The sequence below is a fragment of the Artemia franciscana genome, chromosome 3 (genome assembly GCF_032884065.1).
Source record: "Artemia franciscana chromosome 3, ASM3288406v1, whole genome shotgun sequence".
Classification (NCBI taxonomy): Eukaryota; Metazoa; Arthropoda; class Branchiopoda; order Anostraca; family Artemiidae; genus Artemia; species Artemia franciscana.
The window spans coordinates 42,169,696-42,192,127 of NC_088865.1; the positions used below are offsets into that span (position 1 = coordinate 42,169,696).

At 33.7% G+C, this 22,432-nt stretch overlaps 1 protein-coding gene across 3 annotated transcripts in view; it reads right to left on the reverse strand.

Moving 5' to 3' along the window:
* LOC136025279 (putative carbonic anhydrase-like protein 1) overlaps positions 1-22,432 on the reverse strand; it is a 144,921-nt gene that overhangs the window by 33,885 nt on the left and 88,604 nt on the right. For all 3 annotated transcript variants that reach the window (XM_065701161.1, XM_065701163.1, XM_065701162.1), the window contains one exon: positions 5,969-6,111. In XM_065701161.1, the coding sequence (XP_065557233.1) occupies positions 5,969-6,111 (143 nt within the window). The remainder of the gene's footprint in view (positions 1-5,968; positions 6,112-22,432) is intronic.

The window sequence follows — 22,432 nt, forward strand, 5'->3', positions numbered from 1 at the left end:
ATCAAATTAAAAAATTCTAGTGGTCTTTATAAGTAACCAAAAAATTGGAGGGCAACTAGGCCCCCTCCCCCACCCTTTCCTCCAAATCGTCCGATCAAAACTTTGAAAATGCCATTTAGCAAAAAACAGTAAAATTAATATGCAAATTGTGTTTGAATTATTCATATACAGTGAGCCAAAACCAAAACCTGCGTTAATTCAAAAACGTACAGAAACGAAATAAAAAAACAAGTTTTTTTAACTGAAAGTAAGGGGTGACATTAAAGCTAAAACGAACAGAAATTATTCCGTGTATGAGGGGCCTCGTCCCACTCCTCAATACCTCACTCTTTACGCTAAAGTATGTTTGGTAATTTCAAAAGAGCTATTTAAATCTAATGAAATGGCTTTTGGAATTCAGGGGTCATTCTTGAGGATTTGGAACAAAATTCAAACTTTAGTGTAAAGAGCGACATATTGTCGAGGGTGCGAACGCCCTCATATACGTAATAAAAATATACGGATATGGAAATTAGTTACGTAAGTTAATTTATAAATTACATATATTCATTAGTAATAAAAAAATTCATAAATAAAATTAAAAGTTTTATTTGCTTTTGAATTTTGAAAAGTCTTTAGTTGCCTCCAAACAATTAGAGGGCAACTAAGCCTCCTCTCCCGGCAACTTCGAGAAAGGCATTTAGCCCAAAAATGTAAAATTAATATGTATTGATTTTTTTTAATTATTCATATACGTTGAGTCAAAATCAAACATGTATTAATTCAAAAACGTTCAAAAACAAAATAAAAAACAATTTTTTTTAACTGAAAGTAAGGACGACAATATCCCGTATTATCCCGTATATGAAAGGGGCTGTCCCCTCCTCAACGCCCCACTTTTTTCGCTAAAGTTTGACTCTTTCTTATAACTCTACTTTTTAAAACAATACAAAACTCTAATTTAAAGAGCGGGGCGTTAAGGACGGGTCAGCTCCTTTCATATACGGAATAATTTATGTTCCTTTTCAGTTTTGATGTCACTCTTACTTTCAGTTAAAAAAAATTGTTTTTTTTTTATAATTTATCATTGTTTTTCTAAATAATACTGGGAAATCCAGCGCTCCCTTCATATAAATTCATCTAATAAAATAAAATCATCATTCATATAAATAAAAATCTTGAAGAAAAAGAAATATCGAAGAGAAATGTTTTGAAATATCTTGAAACAGCTTGAAAAAAGTCTTTGTGCGGGTATTCATGTGGAACAACCTTCACTCTCTAGGTGTTCATTCTTGATGAATTGTTTTACGAATAACAAACTTAAACATAATACAGGGACTTCATGAAGGGGCAACACTTGTTATTAGAAACTGAACTATGAAAAACGATGTTTTGATTAAAATATATGCTAAAACAAAATCTATTAACTATACTGATTTTATATAAATAACGACGAAGACCACACTGCCTTTCCATCACAAACACCAAAAACAAGAACAACAATAGGTAATTTTTTAAGACATTGGGAAACAAATTAGAATGAATATTCCGGCCCTATGTCCAAGGGCCGTCCTCAGCAATACAAATAAGAAAAAATAACTTACGAGATGATAAAATCAATAAAACTAAAATGAACAGTTTTTCAAAACAGTCCCAGCATCCTTACCTCAGCGAAATTCAACCAGGACTGAAAAATAAATTGTTATGAAACGAGGCAATTCAATGAAAGAAAATGATTTAAAAATAGGTTTTTAATGCCAGCCTATCTTTTTTCCCTGCTGATCTTATAGGTCTATTTGTGACAGGTTCTGTGTTATTATCTATTGGTTTTTTAAAATATTTTGTAAGGTCATTTTTAAGTAAATTTGTGTATAAAACATTCAGTGAATAACCTCCTAAATCCCTATTTAAGGAAATATTATAATTAATCTTAAGTCTGATTTCAATTGCTTCTCGAACTACTTGCTTTATGCCTAGATCATTGCTAATAATGGCGGATTCTTCAAAAAGTATTTTGTGGATAGGATTTTCGAAAACATGGCTACTTAAAGCAGAATCAAAAGAAACAGAAGTAATATTATTATAATTCAGAGCTTTGGTGATATCATCTTTATGTTGTTGTAGGCGTTTCTCGAAATTCTGGTGGGTTCTCCCTACATAGAATTTGCCACAGTCGCATGGTATTTGATAGACACCTCTTTGGCGAGTAACTGGAGTCTTATCTTTACCAGAATTTAGGAGATTTACGATCTTCAAATTATTGGTAAATACAACATACAGATTGTTTTGTGTGCATACTTTTTTGAGATTTCTAGTGATTTTTGGGATATATGAGAGGTAAATTATGTTTTGGGGTTTATCGGGATTTTCACATGGTAAATTATCGATGATTTTATGGGAGTGTCTTTTCACTCTATGGTTAATTGTATTATTAATAAATAAAAGAGGATAGGCTACCCATTTCCAAAAAGTATGTCCCTGATAAAGTCTAGTTCAGCTATGATGTAGGAATCAGAACAAATATTCAGGGCACGATCTACGAGAGATCTTACGACACCTCTTTTAACTTGTGGGGGTTGGTTTGATTCAAAATGTAAATATATATTGTTTTGTGTTGGTTTTCTATAAATAGTGAAATTGAGTTCATCTAAGTTACAAATAATTAGAACATCTAGGAATGAGATTTTATTTGCAATTTCAATTTCTAAGGTAAACTGTAAATTCCTATCATATGTGTTAAGATGATCTAAAATACCCCTAAGTTCATTTTCCCCATAGTTCTAAGTTCATTTTCATGGTTTTATATTGGCGGGAGGATTAGCCTTTTTTCCGGTGGCGGATTTGATTTCCTCTCTAGAGTCGTCTTAGCACACATTTTATTCATCTATTTCCAACCCGGACGAAGTTAGGGCTTGTCTTATTGATACACTTTACAATAATAAAAAAAAAGGGCTAATCCTGCCGCCTATATAAAACCAGACAATTTGCGTGACCTAAGAATTTTATCCTATCTCCGCAAAGATCCGTCCATTATTATAACTAAAGCAAATAAAAGCAATTCTTTGGTTGTCATGGATACGAAAAATTACGACACAAAAATTTATGCACATCTAAATGACAAAACTACATATAAAACTATAACCCTCGACCATACTGATCAGTTTGCTAAGAAAATTATAAAAGAATTAAAAGATCTAAAAAAAAAATGGTAAAATTAATCAACGATTATATAATAAATTTTTCCCCCGAGGCAGCTTTTGTCCAAAATTTTATGGTCTACCAAAATTACATAAGCAAGACATTCCTTTAAGGCCAATTGTAGCTTGTACGAAAGCCCCCGCCTCCAACATTGGAAAATGGTTATGTACAGCCTTCGTACCTTTGCTTTTTTCTCAAAAATCTAATATATGTAATTCGGTCGATTTAGTTGAAAAACTCAAAAACGTAAATATTTCAGAAAATACAATTATCAGTAGCTTTGACGTTATGTCTATGTATACAAATATTAATGTAGCAGAGTCCGAGAAATTATTAGAAAATAAAACAAATTAAAATTATGACTTAATAGAAGTTTCAGCAACAGGATTAGATTGCGACGTTTTAATGACCTTGGTTAAGCTTTGTAACAAGTATTTAATGTATTTCTAATTCCGTAATTCTTTCTACCAACAAATAAATGGCTTACCCATGGGTGCGCCTCTTTCCGGGTTACTGGCGAATATTTATGTAGAGCATATTAAAAATTGGGCATTAAATTCATATTTTTTGAATCATATCTATTGGGGCGTTACATGGATGACGTAATTTCACTTTGGAACTATGGGGAAAATGAACTTAGGGGTTTTATTTACAGTTTACCTTAGAAATTGAAATTGCAAATAAAATCTCATTCCTAGATGTTCTAATTATTCGTAACTTAGATGAACTCAATTTCACTATTTATAGAAAACCAACACAAAACAATGTATATTTACATTTTGAATCAAACCACCCCCCACAAGTTAAAAGAGGTGTCGTAAGATCTCTCGTAGATCGTGCCCTGAATATTTGTTCTGATTCCTACATCACAGCTGAACTAGACTTTATCAGGGACATACTTTTTGGAAATGGGTGTCCTCTTTTATTTATTAATAATACAATTAACCATAGAGTGAAAAGACACTCCCATAAAATCAACGATAATTTACCATATGAAAATCCTGATAAACCCCAAAACATAATTTACCTCCCATATATCCCAAAAATCACTAGAAGTCTTAAAAAAAGTATGCACAAAAAATAATCTGTATGTTGTATTTACCAATAATTTGAAGATCATAAATATCCTAAATTCTGGTAAAGATAAGAGGTGTATATCAAATACCATGTGACTGTGGCAAATTCTATGTAGAAAGAACCCACCAGAATTTCGAGAAACGCCTACAACAACATAAAGATGATATCACCAAAGCTCTGAATTATAATAATATTACTTCTGTTTCTTTTGATTCTGCTTTAAGTAGCCATGTTTTCGAAAATCCTAGCCACAAAATACTTTTTGAAGAATCCAACATTATTAGCAATAATCTAGGCGTAAAGCAAGTAGTTCGAGAAGCAATTGAAATCACACTTAAGATTAATAATAATATTTCCATAAATAAGGATTTAGGAGAATATTCACTGAATGCTCTAATCACAAATTTTCTTAAAAATGACCTTACAAAATATTTTAAAAAACCAAGAGATATTAACACAGAACCTGTCACAAATAGACCTATAAGATCAGCAGCGAAAAAAGCTAGGCTGGCATTAAAAACCTGTTTTTAAATCATTTTCTTTCATTGAATTACTTCGTTTCAAAACAATCTATTTTTCATTTTAGTTTTATTGATTTTATCCTCTTGTAAGTTGTTTTTTCTTATTTGCATTGATGAGGACGGCCCTTGGACATAGGGCCGAAACATTCATTCTAATTTGTTTCCCAATGTCTTAAAAAATTCCCTATTGTTGTTCTTGTTTTTGGTGTTTATACTGATTTAATATACACAAAATGCTTCAACTGCAAGGTTTCTTATAAATGTGTTATTAAATAAAAAATTTCGTGTTTACAAGTAGGAATTGGATCCAACGGAAAAGGTTGGGGTGTTTATGGAAATTATGCAACGAAACTCATTTGTGGGTATCTGCATTTGTGAAAACCCTGGAAGTCACTACCGGCAAGATGTAAAATAGGGCTATGTTTATCTTAGCTTAAAGAGAGAAGGATTAAGAAGGAGGCATTCCCTCTCATATATGGAATAGTTTCTGTTTGTTTTGGTTTACAATGTTGAATGATTACTTTCAGGGTAAATCTTGAAATATAAATCAGTAAATACCTCCATCATTTCTAAGATGTTCCTTAAGACCTGTAATTGCGCCATTTTTCAAGGTTGAACTTTTTCATGTACTCAACATCAATGAACTTCAAAAACTGTTTGATGTTACGATCCTTGGATATTAAACAAAAAAAGTATTTTATTCTGAACTCGAAGGAATAAATATAATTCAAGAGGGAACTCAGATTTAGGAGTCTGTATACAACCAGAGAATTTGGGACTTCCTGTAGTTTTTCTATTGTCGCTTTATACTAAAATGATCTCATATATAAGCCGCCTTGAATTCAAACCATTTCTTCTACATAACGAAAAATTTAAAATAGTTTTGCTAAAATTTTCCAAAACTGGCAACAGTGCTTAGATATGTTTACTGCTGCAGTTAATTCCTCAATTTACATTAAACGACACATCTACTACAGACAAATACTACTTGTTACACTGGGGGTGGAACATTATTGCATATTAATTACTGAAAATGCTATCATCAGATTGAAATCAAGGAGGAATGAAATTATGCAGCTTATCCCTTTATGCCCGGAAAATCCATAGAGCCCTCTTATCCTAAATAAAAAAAATACGTACCACAACTGAAAAAACACCTTAAACAATAATTTTAATTAAGCAGTTAATCTTACCAAAATTTTATCCAGTTTCAAAGGCTTCAAGTTTGGATCAAAGAGTAATGTATTAGGGTCTATGTCAATTGGACTTTGCCTTTTCCCCTTACTGCAAAGTGACCACTCTGGATTGATCAAACCTCTGCCCCAGAACATAGGTCCTAAAAATAGTTAATAATACAAAATTAATTGCTTTTTATCAAGTTCAGGGTGTACAATTGCATATTAAGGGGGAAGGGATAAAATCAATCCTGACAAAAGTGAACGTTATATCTGGATTCAGGATAAAATTATGATTCTAAAGGTCTGTTTATTAGCTATCTCACTAGTAAGTTAATCGGTTCTCGCCGCATAAAGAATATTACTGGGTATTCTCTGGTAGATTAATAATGTAAGTTCGTGGAGTTGAGTTTAAGAAATTTCTGGGTAGAATTGTGGTATATTTTGAAATTGCATTTATACGCTGTTTCGCTAGTGTATAATGTTTCCGAAGTTCATGAGCCAGATGTTTAAAGTATACTTGCTTTATTATCGGAATTTTTATTCTTAGAATAAAATATGCTGCTTTGAATTCTTTCAATATTAAATTAAAAAAAACACGTTTTTTCAATTAAAAGCAAGGAGCGACATCAAAACTTAAAATGAACAAAAGTTACTACCATTATGAGGGGGTTTTCCCCATCGTCAATACCTGGCTTTTACACTGAAGTTCGAAATTTGTTCTGATTCTTTGAGACTGACCCCGAATGATAAAGGCCGTTTAATTAGGATAAATTATAATTCTAGGTAGCCCCCTCCTCCGACCCCTCCCCCTGGAAACAATCCTGAAAACGTCTGTATATTTCACAATAACCAGAACTATATGTAAACAATGAGGAAAGTTTGCAATTTGCAGCCGTTACCCCGGTAACTATGGGAGATACAGTCAGTATTAAAAAACATAGTTCATATATTTTTTTTTAATACTGAAGAAAATGGTTATCTCTAAAATTTTCACCGGATGACTTTGGGAAAAAATAAGCAGAGGAGGGGGTCTAGTTGCCCTCCAATTTTTTGGTCGCTTAAAAAAGGCACAAGAACTTTTGATTTCCGTTTAAATGAGCCCTTTCGCACTTAAATGCTGCCCTCTCGCGATACGAATGAGCCCTCTCACGATATCAATAGACCACTGGGTCGATACGATCACCCCTGGGAGAAAAAAAATACAAAACAAAAAACAACAACACACAAACATGCATCCGTGATGTATACCTCTGAATCCGTGATGGAAACCTCTACAGTAGTATTCTCTCATACACTGAATCTGATGGTATGATTTTCATTAAGATTTTTTGACTTTGAGGGGTGTTTTCCCCTTTTTTCCAAAATAAGACAAATTTTCTCAGGCTTTTAACTTTTAATGGCTTTCAACTAAACTTGATTAAACTTATATATTTGAAATCAGCATAAAAATATGATTCTTTTGATAAGTCTATTGATATCAAATTCCAATTTTTAGAGTTTCGGTTACTATACCCTTAGCATCAGTATAGTAGTCGTAGCAATTTCTTTTGTTTAGTTGAAATTCCCCTAGAAAATTCCCTAGAAGTTTCAGCTTTAACCAATTAGCTTCACAAATTGCAGTAATCGCAGTAATAGCAGTGGTATTAATAGTATACACATAGTATCTTTCTGTTAGTCCAAAATTCACCTGAACATAATCTTTAAATTTCAACTAAATACTCTAAGCCATAAATACTAAGCCTAGAGATATTGCTGGTACCCCCTTTTGAAAATCCGTATGCTAACAGTATGCTTTGATCTAGTTCAAATGTCCCCTGAACATTCCCCGAAGGCTTTGCTTTAACTCCCTTAGCTTCAGCAGTAGGAATAGTTATAGTAGTAGTAGTAGTTTTAGCAGTATACACGAAACACTTTTTTTACATCTTCCTGAACACACGCTGAAACATTCAACTTATTTCCGAAAAAAACTCTTGGATTATTGCTAAAAAGCCTGTTTGACAATCTGCTTAAACATACTGTGTTTTAATTTAGTTCAAAACTCCCTAAATATTCTTTGAAATTTTCACCTTAATACCCTTAGCTTTGGTTACATTAATTAAAAAAAAAAAAGTTTTTCGAGTGAAGTAAAGAGCGAAGTTTAAACTTAAAATGAACAAAATTACTGCTTTACAGTCTACTAGCATATATTAATAAATCTAGTATAAATAAACCAAATAATCATATTTCTTTATCCTTGTAGGATTATAGAAAATTAGTGCTTTACTGAAAACACAAAAACCAAGTATAAAGAACGAGAAGGTTGATTTAATAGTTAAAAGTAAGTACGTAGCCTAACAACAAGAAACTAATCTATAAAGCTTTTCATGGTCTTACACCAGCTGTAATATCAGTAACTTTCAGCATACAATTAAAATTATCCTAAAAGCATAAGCAGAAAAATAAAAACTATTTCAATAACCGCAAAGTCACTGAACATTATACAGAAATATTGGATTGAATTATCAGGTAGTATTTTGGTCTCACCAGCTAAAATACCAATAGTGAGCAATAAACAATCTTAAATTGTAAGAGATATACTTCAGTATTGCTAAAAAAATGCTTTATTTATATACTGTAAAAAGTGGCCTTAATTGGTTTACTTTTACTGTACCAAAACTTCTATATTATTTTGTGTTTTCAGCAAAGCGCTAGTTTCCTATAATCCTGAAAACACAGGGAAATATGATTATTTGGTTTATTTGTACTATCTTTATTGATATGTGTTAGATAGACTGTGAAGCAATAATTTTGTTCGTTTTTAGTTTCAACTTTGCTCTTTAACTTCCCTCAAAAAACTTTGTTTTTTTAATTAACCTTTGCCAGTTTTGAATTAAAATTTAATGCAAAAGCTACACTGCAATGATCTTTTAATTTTTTTAAGGAGGGGGCAGCACCCTCATATACTGAACGATTTCTGTTCATTTTAAGTTTTAATGTCGCTCCTTACTCTCGGTTGAAAAAAATTTAATTTTAAATTGTTATTCAAATAACAAGGAGAAATCCATGCTACACAAAATGGTGTAAACGATTTTTGAAGGTGGGCAACCTTGGCAGTTAGGAAAGAGTAACTATTTTTCTAAAAGAAATGTTTTAAGGTTTTCAAAACCTAAGGAGAATTTTGGTATGTCTGACTTATTTCAATAAGCATCTCCCCCCCTTATAAACACCAAAAACATCAGACATACAGGTGTGGAATAGCAATAAACAAAAAAAAGGTGGAAAGTAACCCAACAACCAGAAAAATATCACAAAAAAACGCTAATAGGTTCTTGGTACGATGGTTTCTCTATATACATTTATAATAGTTTTATTCTGTCTATTAAGTAGTAAAAAAGGATATAATATGATTAAATAAATATAACACTTAGACATGACACTACTAGTACCATTTGGCACTTGCAGATGGTGGATTTTGTAGGGAAAACGTATATATGATGGAGCTTTAAAAAATCTGTCTACGATATTTTGGTAACCCGCCAGCCCCACCTTTTAGAAAAGTCACAAAAAGTCATTTTAGTGTCTTATTACACTTGCAGATGGCAGAATTTATAAGAGGCACGTAGATATGAGAAATAGCTCTTAAATGAGCCATTAAGCATCTCTTTATGATGTTCTGGTAACCCGCAAGGCCTACTGAAAAAAAAGGAAATAAAAAAGGGGAGACAGATCAGTGTTACCGATGCACTGATGCAATGTGACGAAGAACAACTCTTTATCACAGTTCTACTTTCTAAAACAATAAAAAACTTTAGCGTAGATAGAGTGGGGCGTTGAAGAGGGAACAAAGTGAACAAAAAGCTATCCGGAAATTTTGATTGAATGTGTTTTTTGGGGAATTAATGGGTATGAGGGGGGGCTTGTTACTGTCCAATCACTTTTGACTCTTGAAAATGGCACTAGACCTTTCAATTTCCAATCGAATGAGCTCCTTCTGAAGCCTAAAACTTAGATTTTGATATATTTTGAGTAATCTCAAAGTTGACTTAAAGAAAAAAAATAAGAAGTTTAGAGAAAGGTAATAACAAAAGCAAGAAGTATTCTTAATTCCTGTATTAGTGTCTCACAAACAAAACATTTGATTGGTACCTCTGATTTTGATACAGTTTGTTTAATTTCAGAATTGGATTAAATGCAGAAAAAGTAGAAGTTTTAGAGGCTATTTTGCTCCCGCCAGTGGTAACTGTAAATATTTTAGAACTTGAACTGTGAAAAAGGCCTGATATGACATGTTGCAGTAATATTATGGCCTACGTGTTATTTATTATTTTCTTTTTCATTTATTTATTTATTGTCTTTCAATGAAGAATAAATAGGACTAGAGGAGGGGTGAAGTTTAGAAAAAAAAATATGATGTAGAAGTAACCAGAAAATTTTCACTATATCTTAGCACTGAATTTGCAATAGTTGCAAAAGATAAACCAAAATCAGCTTATTCACCGACCTCTAAAGTTTATAAAAAAAACTATCTTCCTTAATTAAGTTGCTACTTTTTTTTGTAAAGAAGGAACAGTAAAAATAACTTTTATCAGAAAAACTAGTTTTACAAGCCCTTTTTAAAGTATGAGACTTTTAAGTATTTGCGTCCGTAGAAATCTTTCTTGTGACTTTAACTTTTCAAGAGTGTTCTTCAAGTAAAAAATCCATTCCACTCTCTGATTTTGGAAAGAAAGAAAAGTCTACTAGACTCTACTTCAATAAGAAAAGGCCTTTAATTAAAAGAGGAATTCATTGTAATTTGATATCGAAAACAAATTTAAGTGTTTTGCGATTGGGTACAGTCACATGAGCGGTCCACAACATAACCCAACAAGTGCCTATTGTTTACAGTTACATAACTTTTAGACGTAACATCTTAAACTAGGATACCTTTTATTTAAGTACCTTTGCTATACCAACCAAGTACACAACAGTAAACTCACTATTTCATTTGCAATTAGAAGACATAGAAGACTTTGCTACCTTCATTGAAAATTTATTTTACATTTAGACAAGTTAAAGAAAAAAATTACATCAAGACTTTGAATGAACTTTGTTATTGAACTCTCTCAGAAAAAAAAATCTTGTGAATAACCCAGAAGTTCATTATTTTGTGAATGACCCGAAACTTAGTTTCTTTGTTTTGCGTAAATGTGTTAGTTTCAATTTTAATACTTTAGTATTTCTACTGATGACATTCACTGCATATGTGGTCGAAATATTTAGACTTTTGTACCTGTTTTCACTGTCTAAATAAATGGATTTACCCCCCTTTGAACGTTTATTTGTTAAATTTTGATTTTTGAAATTTGATATATCATTGTGCCCAAATAAAAGGACTTGTCACTGGTTGTCACTACTTTATGGCAGAGAAAATGTTGTTGGTTTTAGGTCAAGTTGTCGACATTATGTGCTTCGTGGTTTATTAAATGTTGAATGTTTTCAGAAGATTTTTTTCAACTTTTGAAGTGAAGGTAAAGAAGTTTTTCTCATGACTGTTAAGACTTAGAGATGCTATATATAAAGTTTTAAGAGAAGGACATTGTGGTTTTCAAACAGTTCGTGGTAACGAACTTAAGGAGCGACCCGTCTTAATAGTAACCGAAATTCTGAAAATAAGAATTATGATACCAATAGATATATCAACAGAATTAGGGTTTTATGGTGAATTCAAATATACAACTTTCATTAAGTTTGACCTTTCCTATCAAAGGCCATGAGCCTAAAAAATTTGCCCGATTTTTGAAAAAAAGAAACGCCTCCTAAGAGTCATATAACCTTAATGAAAATCACAACATCAGATTCAGCCTATCAGCCAGATTTCCTGGAATTATAATATTTGATATTAATTATTCCATTTTCGGTTGATTTCCATAAATTATTATATGGGATATTTATATAAGCCATATTTCCTGGAATTATTTAAAAAACGATCAGAAATGAAGTAAAAAACAAGTATTTTCAACCGAAATTAAGGAGCAAAATTAAAACTTAAAACGAACAGACACTGTTACGTATACGAAGGGGGTTAGTCATACAAAATACCTCGCTCTTTACACTAAAATTTGAATTCTTTCCCAGTTCCATGAGAACGGCTCCTTAAACACTATGCTCGTGTAATTAGAACAATAAAAAGTTTTTTTTTAAGTAATAAAAAACTTTAGCGTGAAGAGCGAGGTGTTTTGAAGGAGTAACCCCCTCACATACGTAATAATTTCTGTTTGTTTTAAGTTTTACTATTGCTCCTTACTTTCAGTTGAAAAAAACTTCTTTTTTTTATTTCATATTCTGGTTATAGACTATTGCTTCAATGTAGATAGATAGATAGGTGTATTTCAAAAACCCATGGGCCATATACACACAAAAATATAAATAAATAACAAACAAGCAAGGAAATTAACAACAGTACGAACACGCACAAAAAACAGAATTCAACGCAAAAAGTGCCTAATCTAACTACAAAAGAAATTAGTCATATAAAACTTTTTCGTCTTATTAAGGATTTATCTATATATACTCCCACTTGAAATATTGTGGTTGGGTTACTATTTTGTAGAATACCCGGAAGCATCAAATTAATCCCATGCAAATAAATTTTCCGTAAATCCAAGAGCTCTGGGCATTTCCGGAGAAAATGATCCAAGTCTTCATCATCATCATTACAAAGGGGACAAACATACCGCCTATCAGGACCAACTATCATTTTATTTTTGTCGAACGTTTTTTGCCTGTTCTGGATTGGAAGACAATTCGCCCTAAGCTGGATCCAACGACATAGAATCATAGCCGGTAAATTAAATTTAAAATAAACTTCCTCTCCAAAACTAGGTTTTGCCTGATAATAATGTCGTAGGGTTGTAGAATCTAAAACCAGCCCTTGCCAATGCTGAATTTCCTGACTCTCTAATATAAATCGTACCTGGCTTTCTAAATTTGTTGGTACATCACTAGAGCAAAGACCATTATTCCATAAATAAGGCATTCCTACTTTTTCTAGTAATTTAATTTGGGATGGCCACGAGGTTTTTAAACCACATTTCAACATCTCTTCATATGCCACTCTTACTAGTCTATCTTCATTACTCCTAGTTAACTTCAACCAGAATCTAAGCATTAAAATATACCTACGTAGCTTTAAAGAAAACAGGCCTATATCAAACAGTTCGTGGTAACGAACTGTAGTAAGGAGCGACCCGGCTCAATAGTAACCAAAACTCTAAAAAATGGAATTTTGATACCAATACCTACATCAAAAGAATCGCATTTTAATACTGATTTTAAATATATAAGTTTCATCAAGTTTAGTCTTACCCATCAAAAGTTACAAGCCTGAGAAAATTTGCGTTATTTAGAAAATAGGGAGAACGCCCCCTAGAAGTCATAGAATCTTAAGGAAAATCACACCATCAGATTCAGCGTATCAGAGAACCCTACTGTAGAAGTTTCAAGCTCCTATCTACAAAAATGTGGAATTTTGTATTTTTTGACATAAGGCAGATCACGGATGCGTGTTTATTTGTTTTTTTTTGTTTTTGTTTTTTTCCCCAGGGGTGATCATATCGACCCAGTTGTCCTAGAATTTTGCAAGAGGGCTAATTCTAACGGAAAATAAAAGTTCTAGTGCCCTTTTTAAGTGACCAAAAAATTGGAGGGCACCTAGGCCCCCTCCCACGCTAATTATTTTACCAAAGTCAACGGATCAAAATTCTGAGATAGCCATTTTATTCAGCGTAGTCGAAAAACCTTATAACTATGTCTTTGGGGACGACTTACTCCCCCACAGTCCCCGTGGGAGGGGCAACAAGTTACAAACTTTGACCTGTGCTTACATATAGTAATGGTTATTGGGAAGTGTACAGGTGTTTTCAGGAGGATTTTTTTTGGTTGGGGGGAGTGGTTGAGAAGAGGGGGATATGCTGGGGGAACTTTCTATCGATAATTTGTCATGGGGGAAGAAAATCTCCATGAAGGGAGCGCAGGATTTACTAGCATTATTTAAAAAAAAAAAACAATGAAAAAATAAATATGAAAAAGTTCTTTCAGCTGGAAGTAAGGAACAGCATTAAAACTTAAAACAAACAGAAATTATTACCCATATGAGGGGCTCACCTCCTCCTAATACCTCGCTCTTTACGCTAAAACATTTTTAGTAATTTCAACTATTTATTCTACGGCTTTTGTGATTCTGGGGTCATTCTTAATGAATTGGGACAAAATTTAAGCTTTAGTGTAAAGAGCGAGGATCTGACAAGGGGGCGAACCCCCTCATATATGTAATAAAGATATGAGAATACGAAAGTTCTTTATGTAAGCTAATTTATAAGTTACGTAAATCTTTTGCTAAGAAAAATATTCGTAAAAAATTAAAAGTTCTAGTTGCCTTTTTAATTAACCAAAAATCGGAGGGCAACTAGGCTTCCTCCACCGCTCTTTTTTTCTCAAAATCATTCGATCAAAATTATGAGAAAGCCATTTAGCCAAAAAAAAAAGTAAATACAAATTTCGTTTTAATTATTCCTCTGCGGAGAGCCAAAATCAAAACATACATTGATTCAAAAACGTTCAGAAATTAAATAAAAAAAAACAAGTTTTTTTAACTGAAAGTAAGGAGCGACATTAAAACTTAAAACGAACAGAAATTACTTCGTATATGAAAGAGGCTGCTTCCTCATCAACGCCGCGCTCTTTACGCTACAGTTTTTTACTGTTTTAAAAAGAAGAATTGTTAGAAAGAGTCAAACTTTAGCGTAAAGAGCGGGGCGTTGATGAGGAAGCAGCCTCTTTCATATACGAAGTAATTTCTGTTCGTTTTAAGTTTTAATGTCGCTCCTTACTTTCAGTTAAAAAAACTTTTTTTTTTTATTTAATCACCTTTCAGAATCTGTGAAATGTGTAGAATCTGTGTAGATGCAACCTGACAAGCTTAAATCAGCTACACCCCGATGCGACGCTAATTTGTCGGTGGCTCGCTGTTGAAGAAAAACATGCCATTCTGGAGTGAAATTTTGGCGTCGTGCTAGCATGCCAATGGTACAATACGCATGTCGGCACGTCGTTTGTCTGTCTATGTATAATTTTATATTTTTGCAGTGATTTTGTTTATTTTGATGTGCTAAGTAAGCTAGCGTCTTAAGTAACTTTGTAAAGCTCTATCGATATTAATTTCTAACCAGAAAATTTGAATAATAGGTTACAGACAGAGAAGGCAGTGGCGTGCTTAAGGAAGAGGACGGGGGACCTGGGCCCTAGAAATTTCACAATATTCTATTAAAAAGCTTATTATCTCGAATGTAGCAGATCTCTAGATTACTTGCAGCATAGTTTGATAATTTATTCGAAGGGAAAGTAGTGAAGACATAGTGCTTTTGACGGACCAGTAACCCCTTCAAGTCGCGGTTCCGGCACTTTCTTTTAAGCTACTGGATATTTGGCTGAGTTTCTTCCAGACACCGGTATTATTCATCAATTATGTAAACCTGGTTGTTACGTAATGCTATAGGAGATGTTTTTACTTCGGGAATTCTTTTTTCAAGATATTTTCTCCTTAAGACGCTTCTCCAGTAAAGTAGAAGTCAGTCAAGTAGAAACCTAGCCTGCCCGCCACTGAATAGTTCTCTCGGCTATATAATACTTAAGTCAAATATTCTTTACTGCTAAAATTACATTACTGCAATTTTAGATGCAGCCAGTAGAATAATCAAGAGGTATTTGACTTCAAGCTTAATTATAGCACGCGTCAGACAGCTATACAGTTACCCTAGTGTTACTTAATTAGGCAGGGATCATTTATGCATGGATAATCCAACCCAACAGTAGTTAATGCATAAGGGTGTATTTTGGATCTACTATCAGGCTTTTGATGGTTTTTAATAGCTAGCGTGATAATTTATGTAAAAGTGCTTTTTTTATCCATTGAATGATGGGGTGGATGATATTTTTTAAAATGGTAAACGCAAATAGTTCGACAAGAGTCTTTTGGACTATAATCGTCAATTATAGCTTACCCTCCCCTTTACGTAGGGTAAGCAAGAGGGTATAGGCACTCATTTTGCTATTACAAAAGTACCATATTTTTGGCTCTACATGAGTTATTAGAAGCGAATTTAACAGGGGACATTTTGAAACTAGGCTCAAGTTATTCGGAAAACTAAAAATTAAATGTATGTTGCAGGAAATTTGATGATGCGCTTCTCAGCATAAATACTAGATAATGATAAAGAAAAGGGTGGAAAGTAAACATCCCCCAAGGGGTATGAGGAGAAAGGGAATGGATGATTTATTAGAAGTGAATTTTAATGGAAAACTATGGTTTTAACAGTCAAGAAGAATGGAAAATTAAAACAGTTTCTACTGCAAGAAAGCCCTAGCCAGAAGTAGGCTCCTATGAGAAAGAATCCGAGGGTATGCGATGAGTTACTCCCCCAGCTCCATGGTGAAGATGCAACCACATCTATGTTCCTCCTGCAAGGAGGAGAAGATGCAAGGCCATCAACCCTTTTGCCCTTCCCCTAGAAAGCGGCGAAATCGAAGGGACTTCACCGGTCACCATGTCTAGAAGTGAAAATGTGCAAATAGTCAATCCTACCGTAGGTAAAATTACTTAACTATCATAGATAATGAAACGATATTTTTCGAAAAGCTCCATGGTTTATTATGTGATTTAGCGGCAACGTTTCAATATTAGGATCTAGCACAAGGCAAGAGGCAGGAAACTGAAAAATTAATACATTTTTCAGGGTAGTAGGATATTGGAGGAGTCCATGGTCCCTGCCTCTGGTAGGGGGGTTTGAGGGCATTGCCCATTCTAACGTTAGTTTATTCACCTCAATGAAAAAAAAAATATATCCTTTTAGCGACCAACTATACTTTTTCAAAAAGAATATATTTTTGCCAACTCAAGGATGAGAGACCTTTGCTCTCAGAATAATAATACCATTCCCTTTAAAGATCAAATTATAAGCGTCTCAAGGGAAAATACGTTGTTATTCTTTTCCAGGTCACACATGAAATGCCAGCGGCTAAGGGGACTGATAATGAGCCAAGTTAGATTAACCAGTTATTAACAGATTTATTTGGCAAAGAAGCGAACACCACCCCACAAATGGATACCCCCCCTGTAAGTGCAATCATTTGAGATCCATAACGATATTTAAAAGGATTGGAAAACCTTATTCGATGCTGTAGGGAAAGGGCCTCCCCTAGACCTCAACTTCCTATTCTTTGACAATTTGATGCTGGGAGGGATAAGGGCCCTCTCCTACCCATCAAGATAGAGCTATATGTTTTGTTTTTAGGCTAATAAATTGACGGTTGTCGAAGGGAGGTTGATCCTCAAAACAGAGCTATAGGTTCTGTTTTCAGCTTAATAACAAGGAACTCTTATGTACCTTATTCAATGGTGCTGGGAGGAAGGGTTGAACCCGAAAAACAGAGGTTAAGGCTTTGTTTTCAGACTGATAAGTGGGAACTACTACTAATCTTGTGCGATAACTCTGTCAGGGGGCTTTGCTCCTCGGAAATTTACAAACTAATAGTATATTTTTTTTCAGACTAATATATTCTTTTTTACAGGATTAAACCCAACTATCTCAAATGGAAAAGAACTTGTTATTATTTTTTAGGTTCACTTAGCAACATTATCACCAACTCATGGGGCCTACAATTTTTACGATGATATTGAATCGCTCATGGATACAGAATATGCCCTAGAGGAAAATCAACGGGAGGGGTAAATTTATTTAGTATAGGGATGAGTCCAAATATTTGAGTTCCCTCGACTTTGATTTAGATGGCCTCATAGCTGATCTTTGGCTTGACAAGAACTAAAAGTAGGTAGATTATGAGCTAACACCCAACGAGCCCGAGAAAATTTGACCAAACCAGAGTGCGACCAGCCTTTTCAGCGCTCATCTGTCTTGCACAAAGTTTATATTTTCAAAGCTGAGTTTGGTGACTCCTTCATTGGTCCTAGAGCTGGTATTAGCTATTCAGATCTTTCGAAAATATCATATTCCTATGCAGGGAAGATTGGAGCCCTTCTTGAAAGACAAATTAGGGAGGTGGGTGGATGGGATAGCATTAAGGAATCAGTCAAGCAATTTTTTTTATTTAAACGAAAATTCTGGTGAGGTGTGCCCGCATTACATGCAAATGGAAATGCAGACACTTAACCCATTTTTACATAATTTTGAGGGTGTCTTTTTGGAATGGGTTAATAGTATTGTGACCAAAGTAGACAGCAATATTAAGAAAGGGAGTGATTCAGTGGCTTTATTTATTAAAAGTTCAGATGTAAATTTCACTAAATTAAAAAAAAACGAATTTGTTTTAAGAGGCCGGAGGGGGAGGGAGAGAGGTGTAGAACATAATGCAGATTTAAAGGAATTTGGAGGTGTATAACACATGTCTTTCGATATGGGTTTAGGGTACTTCACAAATGCAGTCCATGTCTCAGGTCATAAACTCCTGAAAATGATGGTTGTATGACATATTTGGAGGATTTGGCAGTTAATGGGGTGCTGAGGGGGCAGATTTTCCTAAAGTAGATTTTAACTGTTTAAAGGAGCAAAATCCTGTAACACTTAGAGGAATAGATATTTTAGAGTGGGTTAACAAGCATTTAAAGATTGGTGTCACGGTGTTACAGTACTCATTTTTCTTTATATCGTTAAGCATTCGCTGAGAAAAAATGGCCTTTGAAAAGATAACTCTTGAAAATCATCATCTAGAGTCTTTATAATTCTTAGAATCCGTATATAATTTTTTGTTTCTCAAAGTCAAGCATTTTTAATCCCGAATCTCTCACTACCGACTATAGACTAAAAAAGAATAAGATTCTTTCGAGCTGGTAAAATAGCCAACTAAGTCTTTTTCTTTTTTTGTAGATTGATTCAGATGGTTGCCTTCAATATATCTCATTAATACACTTAACCCATCTTCTAATCTCTGTATATGTATTATATTTACTTTTGCTGCAAAGCATAACTAATCTTCCGATTTGAATTTGCTTACTAATATTACATATCGTGCAAACATCTCGTCCCATTCTGGGGCTAGCCGACAACACCTTGTAATTTCTACTGCTACGTAAGGCACTCTAGGTTTCAGTTCACCATTGCTAGCGCCTTCAATATCCAATAGAGTAAAAGCATCTATCACTAAAGAATATGCCAAAATAATATCCTCGATGTTGACACACTATACTCCTTTTTCGTACTAAGGTGAACCCCAAGATCTAACATGTCACGTGTCTTTGACCTTCAAAGCCAGTTTCGGCTGGATTATAAGGCTCCCCCAGAATCGAAACAAGTCACGTAGGATTATATCATCTTAACCTGTTAATATTCGATGGCCAATTTTTTTTTACAACTGGTACTTCCCCGCTTGAATATTGGCCTTTGAAATCTAACATGTCCTATTGCGTAACAACCAAAGAAACCATGATCTGGCGGGGGCCCTGTAGGTTTTTCTTTACACGCTGTGGTCTTTTAACAACAAAAAACACTCTCTAGTATGTAACAAATACCTGCATCTTATAGAAAACACTCCCTATAATGTAACAAGCACCTGCATCTTAAAAAAATTAATAAAACCTGCGTCTTGAGGGAACCGCCGTTAAACTTCTTCCTGATCTTAAACCATTTTGGAAAAAAAGAGTAGTGGCAATGGGTGCCTTTAAAAGCAGTGAGGGGATCCTACTCCTGAGTTGTTTAACATGAGAATTAGAACTTTGGCAGTTTGGTAAAACGGGTGTTAGATTGAAGCTGGATTAGTTTCAGGTACTCCGGGGCCCAGCCGACAAAATTTGACTTAGCCGAAAAATTCAGTTGACGACCTAATTGATTGTGATAGTAGCTTTTCCCCTATGCCTGCGTTTTATTGAAGCTTTTTGCTACATTTCCAGTCTCCACCAGTACGGCTGAAAGGACTCTTTCTACCTTAAAAAGTATCACAGACTGAAAAAGTATCGCAAAGTTTCATGGCAACGACTCGGCTAAAAACTTTTGAAAATTTACATATTTGCAAGCACATTGTTATGGACGCACAATGAGTGATGGATGTAAAATCAAAAATAGATAAAGAGAACTAAATCTGTTTCTCAGAATGAAAAATTAAACAGTTTTATTTAACATCTAAACTTAATACGTTTCAGTGGTAGAATAAAATCCAACAATAGTATATTTCCCATAAAATTGCTGGATTAGCGGCTTTGTCATCACTCTATGGGTTCCTGGTCCTTTGCATTCATTGATATTTGTTCTGACAATTGAAATGAGTTAGTAAAGTCCTAACATTACTGAGACAGTTTCTACTTTGGATTTGTCATTAAAATAACTATGAATTATCCATTTTAGAACTGATAAGCCCTACTGTGCTCCTTCTGTAAGAAGTTCCCTCAAATTAAGAAAATTCAAATCAAATAAAAACATTATAACGCGTTTACTTTTTACTTTAGTGTTCTCTTAAAGTGAAAAAATTCTATGCATTTCTGTGTTTTTAGTAAAGTAATAGTTTTTACAATCCCACAAATATAGAGTAAAATTAAGAATTGTTATATTTAGACATTTTTTTTTTCAATATTTGCTGCTTAGGCTAAGAATTGAAAATTTTGGCTCACTTAACGCATGGTTTTTATTTCGCAATTGATTTTCATCAAAAACTCGAAGCCCACCTCGGCGATCGCAAATATCTAAATAAGTAAAACCAGCATAATCAAAGTCATCATTTCAAAAATTCGGAGCTTATTTGCCTAATTTGTTTTTCACAAATCGTTACTTAACGATTTTTTTCAAATTAGGTTGCTCTGCTGGCTTCCAATAGAACGTTCCACGGATCAACATGTCGGCCTGCAGGTAATCTGGCTAATAGTGCTCTCAGCGGAGAAAAAGTTCTTATTTCTCACTCCTTTTTTCTGTGCTACCATTTCTTTATATCACTGGGATTGAATAAAAAGTATTTATTTTTAATTTTTAATCAGAGACCAATTTGGCTTCAATTTCCTTCTATTTCAAAATTCTAAATGCTTTACTCTGGACAGGAATATCCTCAAGCAAAACGAATGAGGGAACTATAAAATACGGAAGAGCAATTTTTAAGAATTTTTTTGTTCATCTTTGAATACGTCCTAATCAAAACATCACATTATTCAAAGAAATGGTTAGTGTGAAATTGAACATCGTTTTTTTGTCTGTTTAGACGAGATTGATTTACTAATAATTTACTTTCTGTTGTAGAGAAATGATACATACTTGTAATTATTGCTATTATACCAGGGAAACTATGCAGGGTGAAGGGGTATATCTTGACAACCTTAGAATACCTCTTAGGAAGAGACTCCTTTCATAGCTTTGTAGAAGTGCGCCAAAGATTATAAAACATAGTTTCAATAATAGTTTCTTGAGCGTGCCAAGCACATATGTAAGTTGTCCCTTGCTAAAGACAAGAAACTACGGGAAGGAATGTATTTAAAACATATTTGGGGGCTGGGAGAAACTTGAAAAAGGAAAGAGTAGGTAAATTAAGGAAAGCTAAAATATTATAAGATAAAACCTACAAATGGAAAGATCTAGGGAAAGGGAATCAAAGGCCCCTGCACCATGATCTGGATATCAATATTTAACATCATTTTTCTTATGACCCAAACCCGAAGGAGATATTTTTTTTCGAAGTAAAAACAAATATTTAAAAGATAAGGCTGTCTTTCAAATAGTTTTTGCATTTTTCTACGTTCATAATTTTATACTATAAATAAAAAGAACAACTTTTCCTACTTGAAAGAATTTTCCCATGGCCTAATGCCTCCATTATCACCGAGTTTTTGAAGTCCTTTGAATTTTCCTGAGACAAAACAGGGTTCTCGAAACTTTCTCAAAAGCTAACGTTCGTGAATACATGAACATCAGGAAGAGATACAATTTTCTAATTTCTGCTAAGGATAATTTCTTAGGAGATTTTGGCGATCGTATTTTCTTCGGGGAAATTTGGGAAAACCACCCAAAAAATTGGACATAATGGAAACACCTCAATAGTACCAACATATTTTAACCTCCCAAAAACACAACCAATCCCAGTGTTCCTGCCTGTTTGAGCTTTGCACTTTAGGTATAACACCATCAAACTTTTATTTCCACCTGATCCTAATAGCTGACTTTCAATTGTGTTCTGTTTTGTAGAAAGAACATAAACGAATAAATAATTTTATCTCATATACGGAACAGTTTCTATCCCCAAAGGCGATTTTGCTTCTCCTAGTCTTTGATGCTAGAAAATTGCCAATTCATAGGATAAACTAGATTGATCTCAGAAGACCTATATCTAGCATGCTAAAATCACTAGCAGCCATTTAATTATTCTTTGCACCAGATTATTTAGTGAACACTCATAAAGAGCCTTAGGAGAATAGGAAATAAATTTGCCTGAGCATCAAAGATTCTAAGAACAGGTTTTTGTGTCTGCTTATTCCAC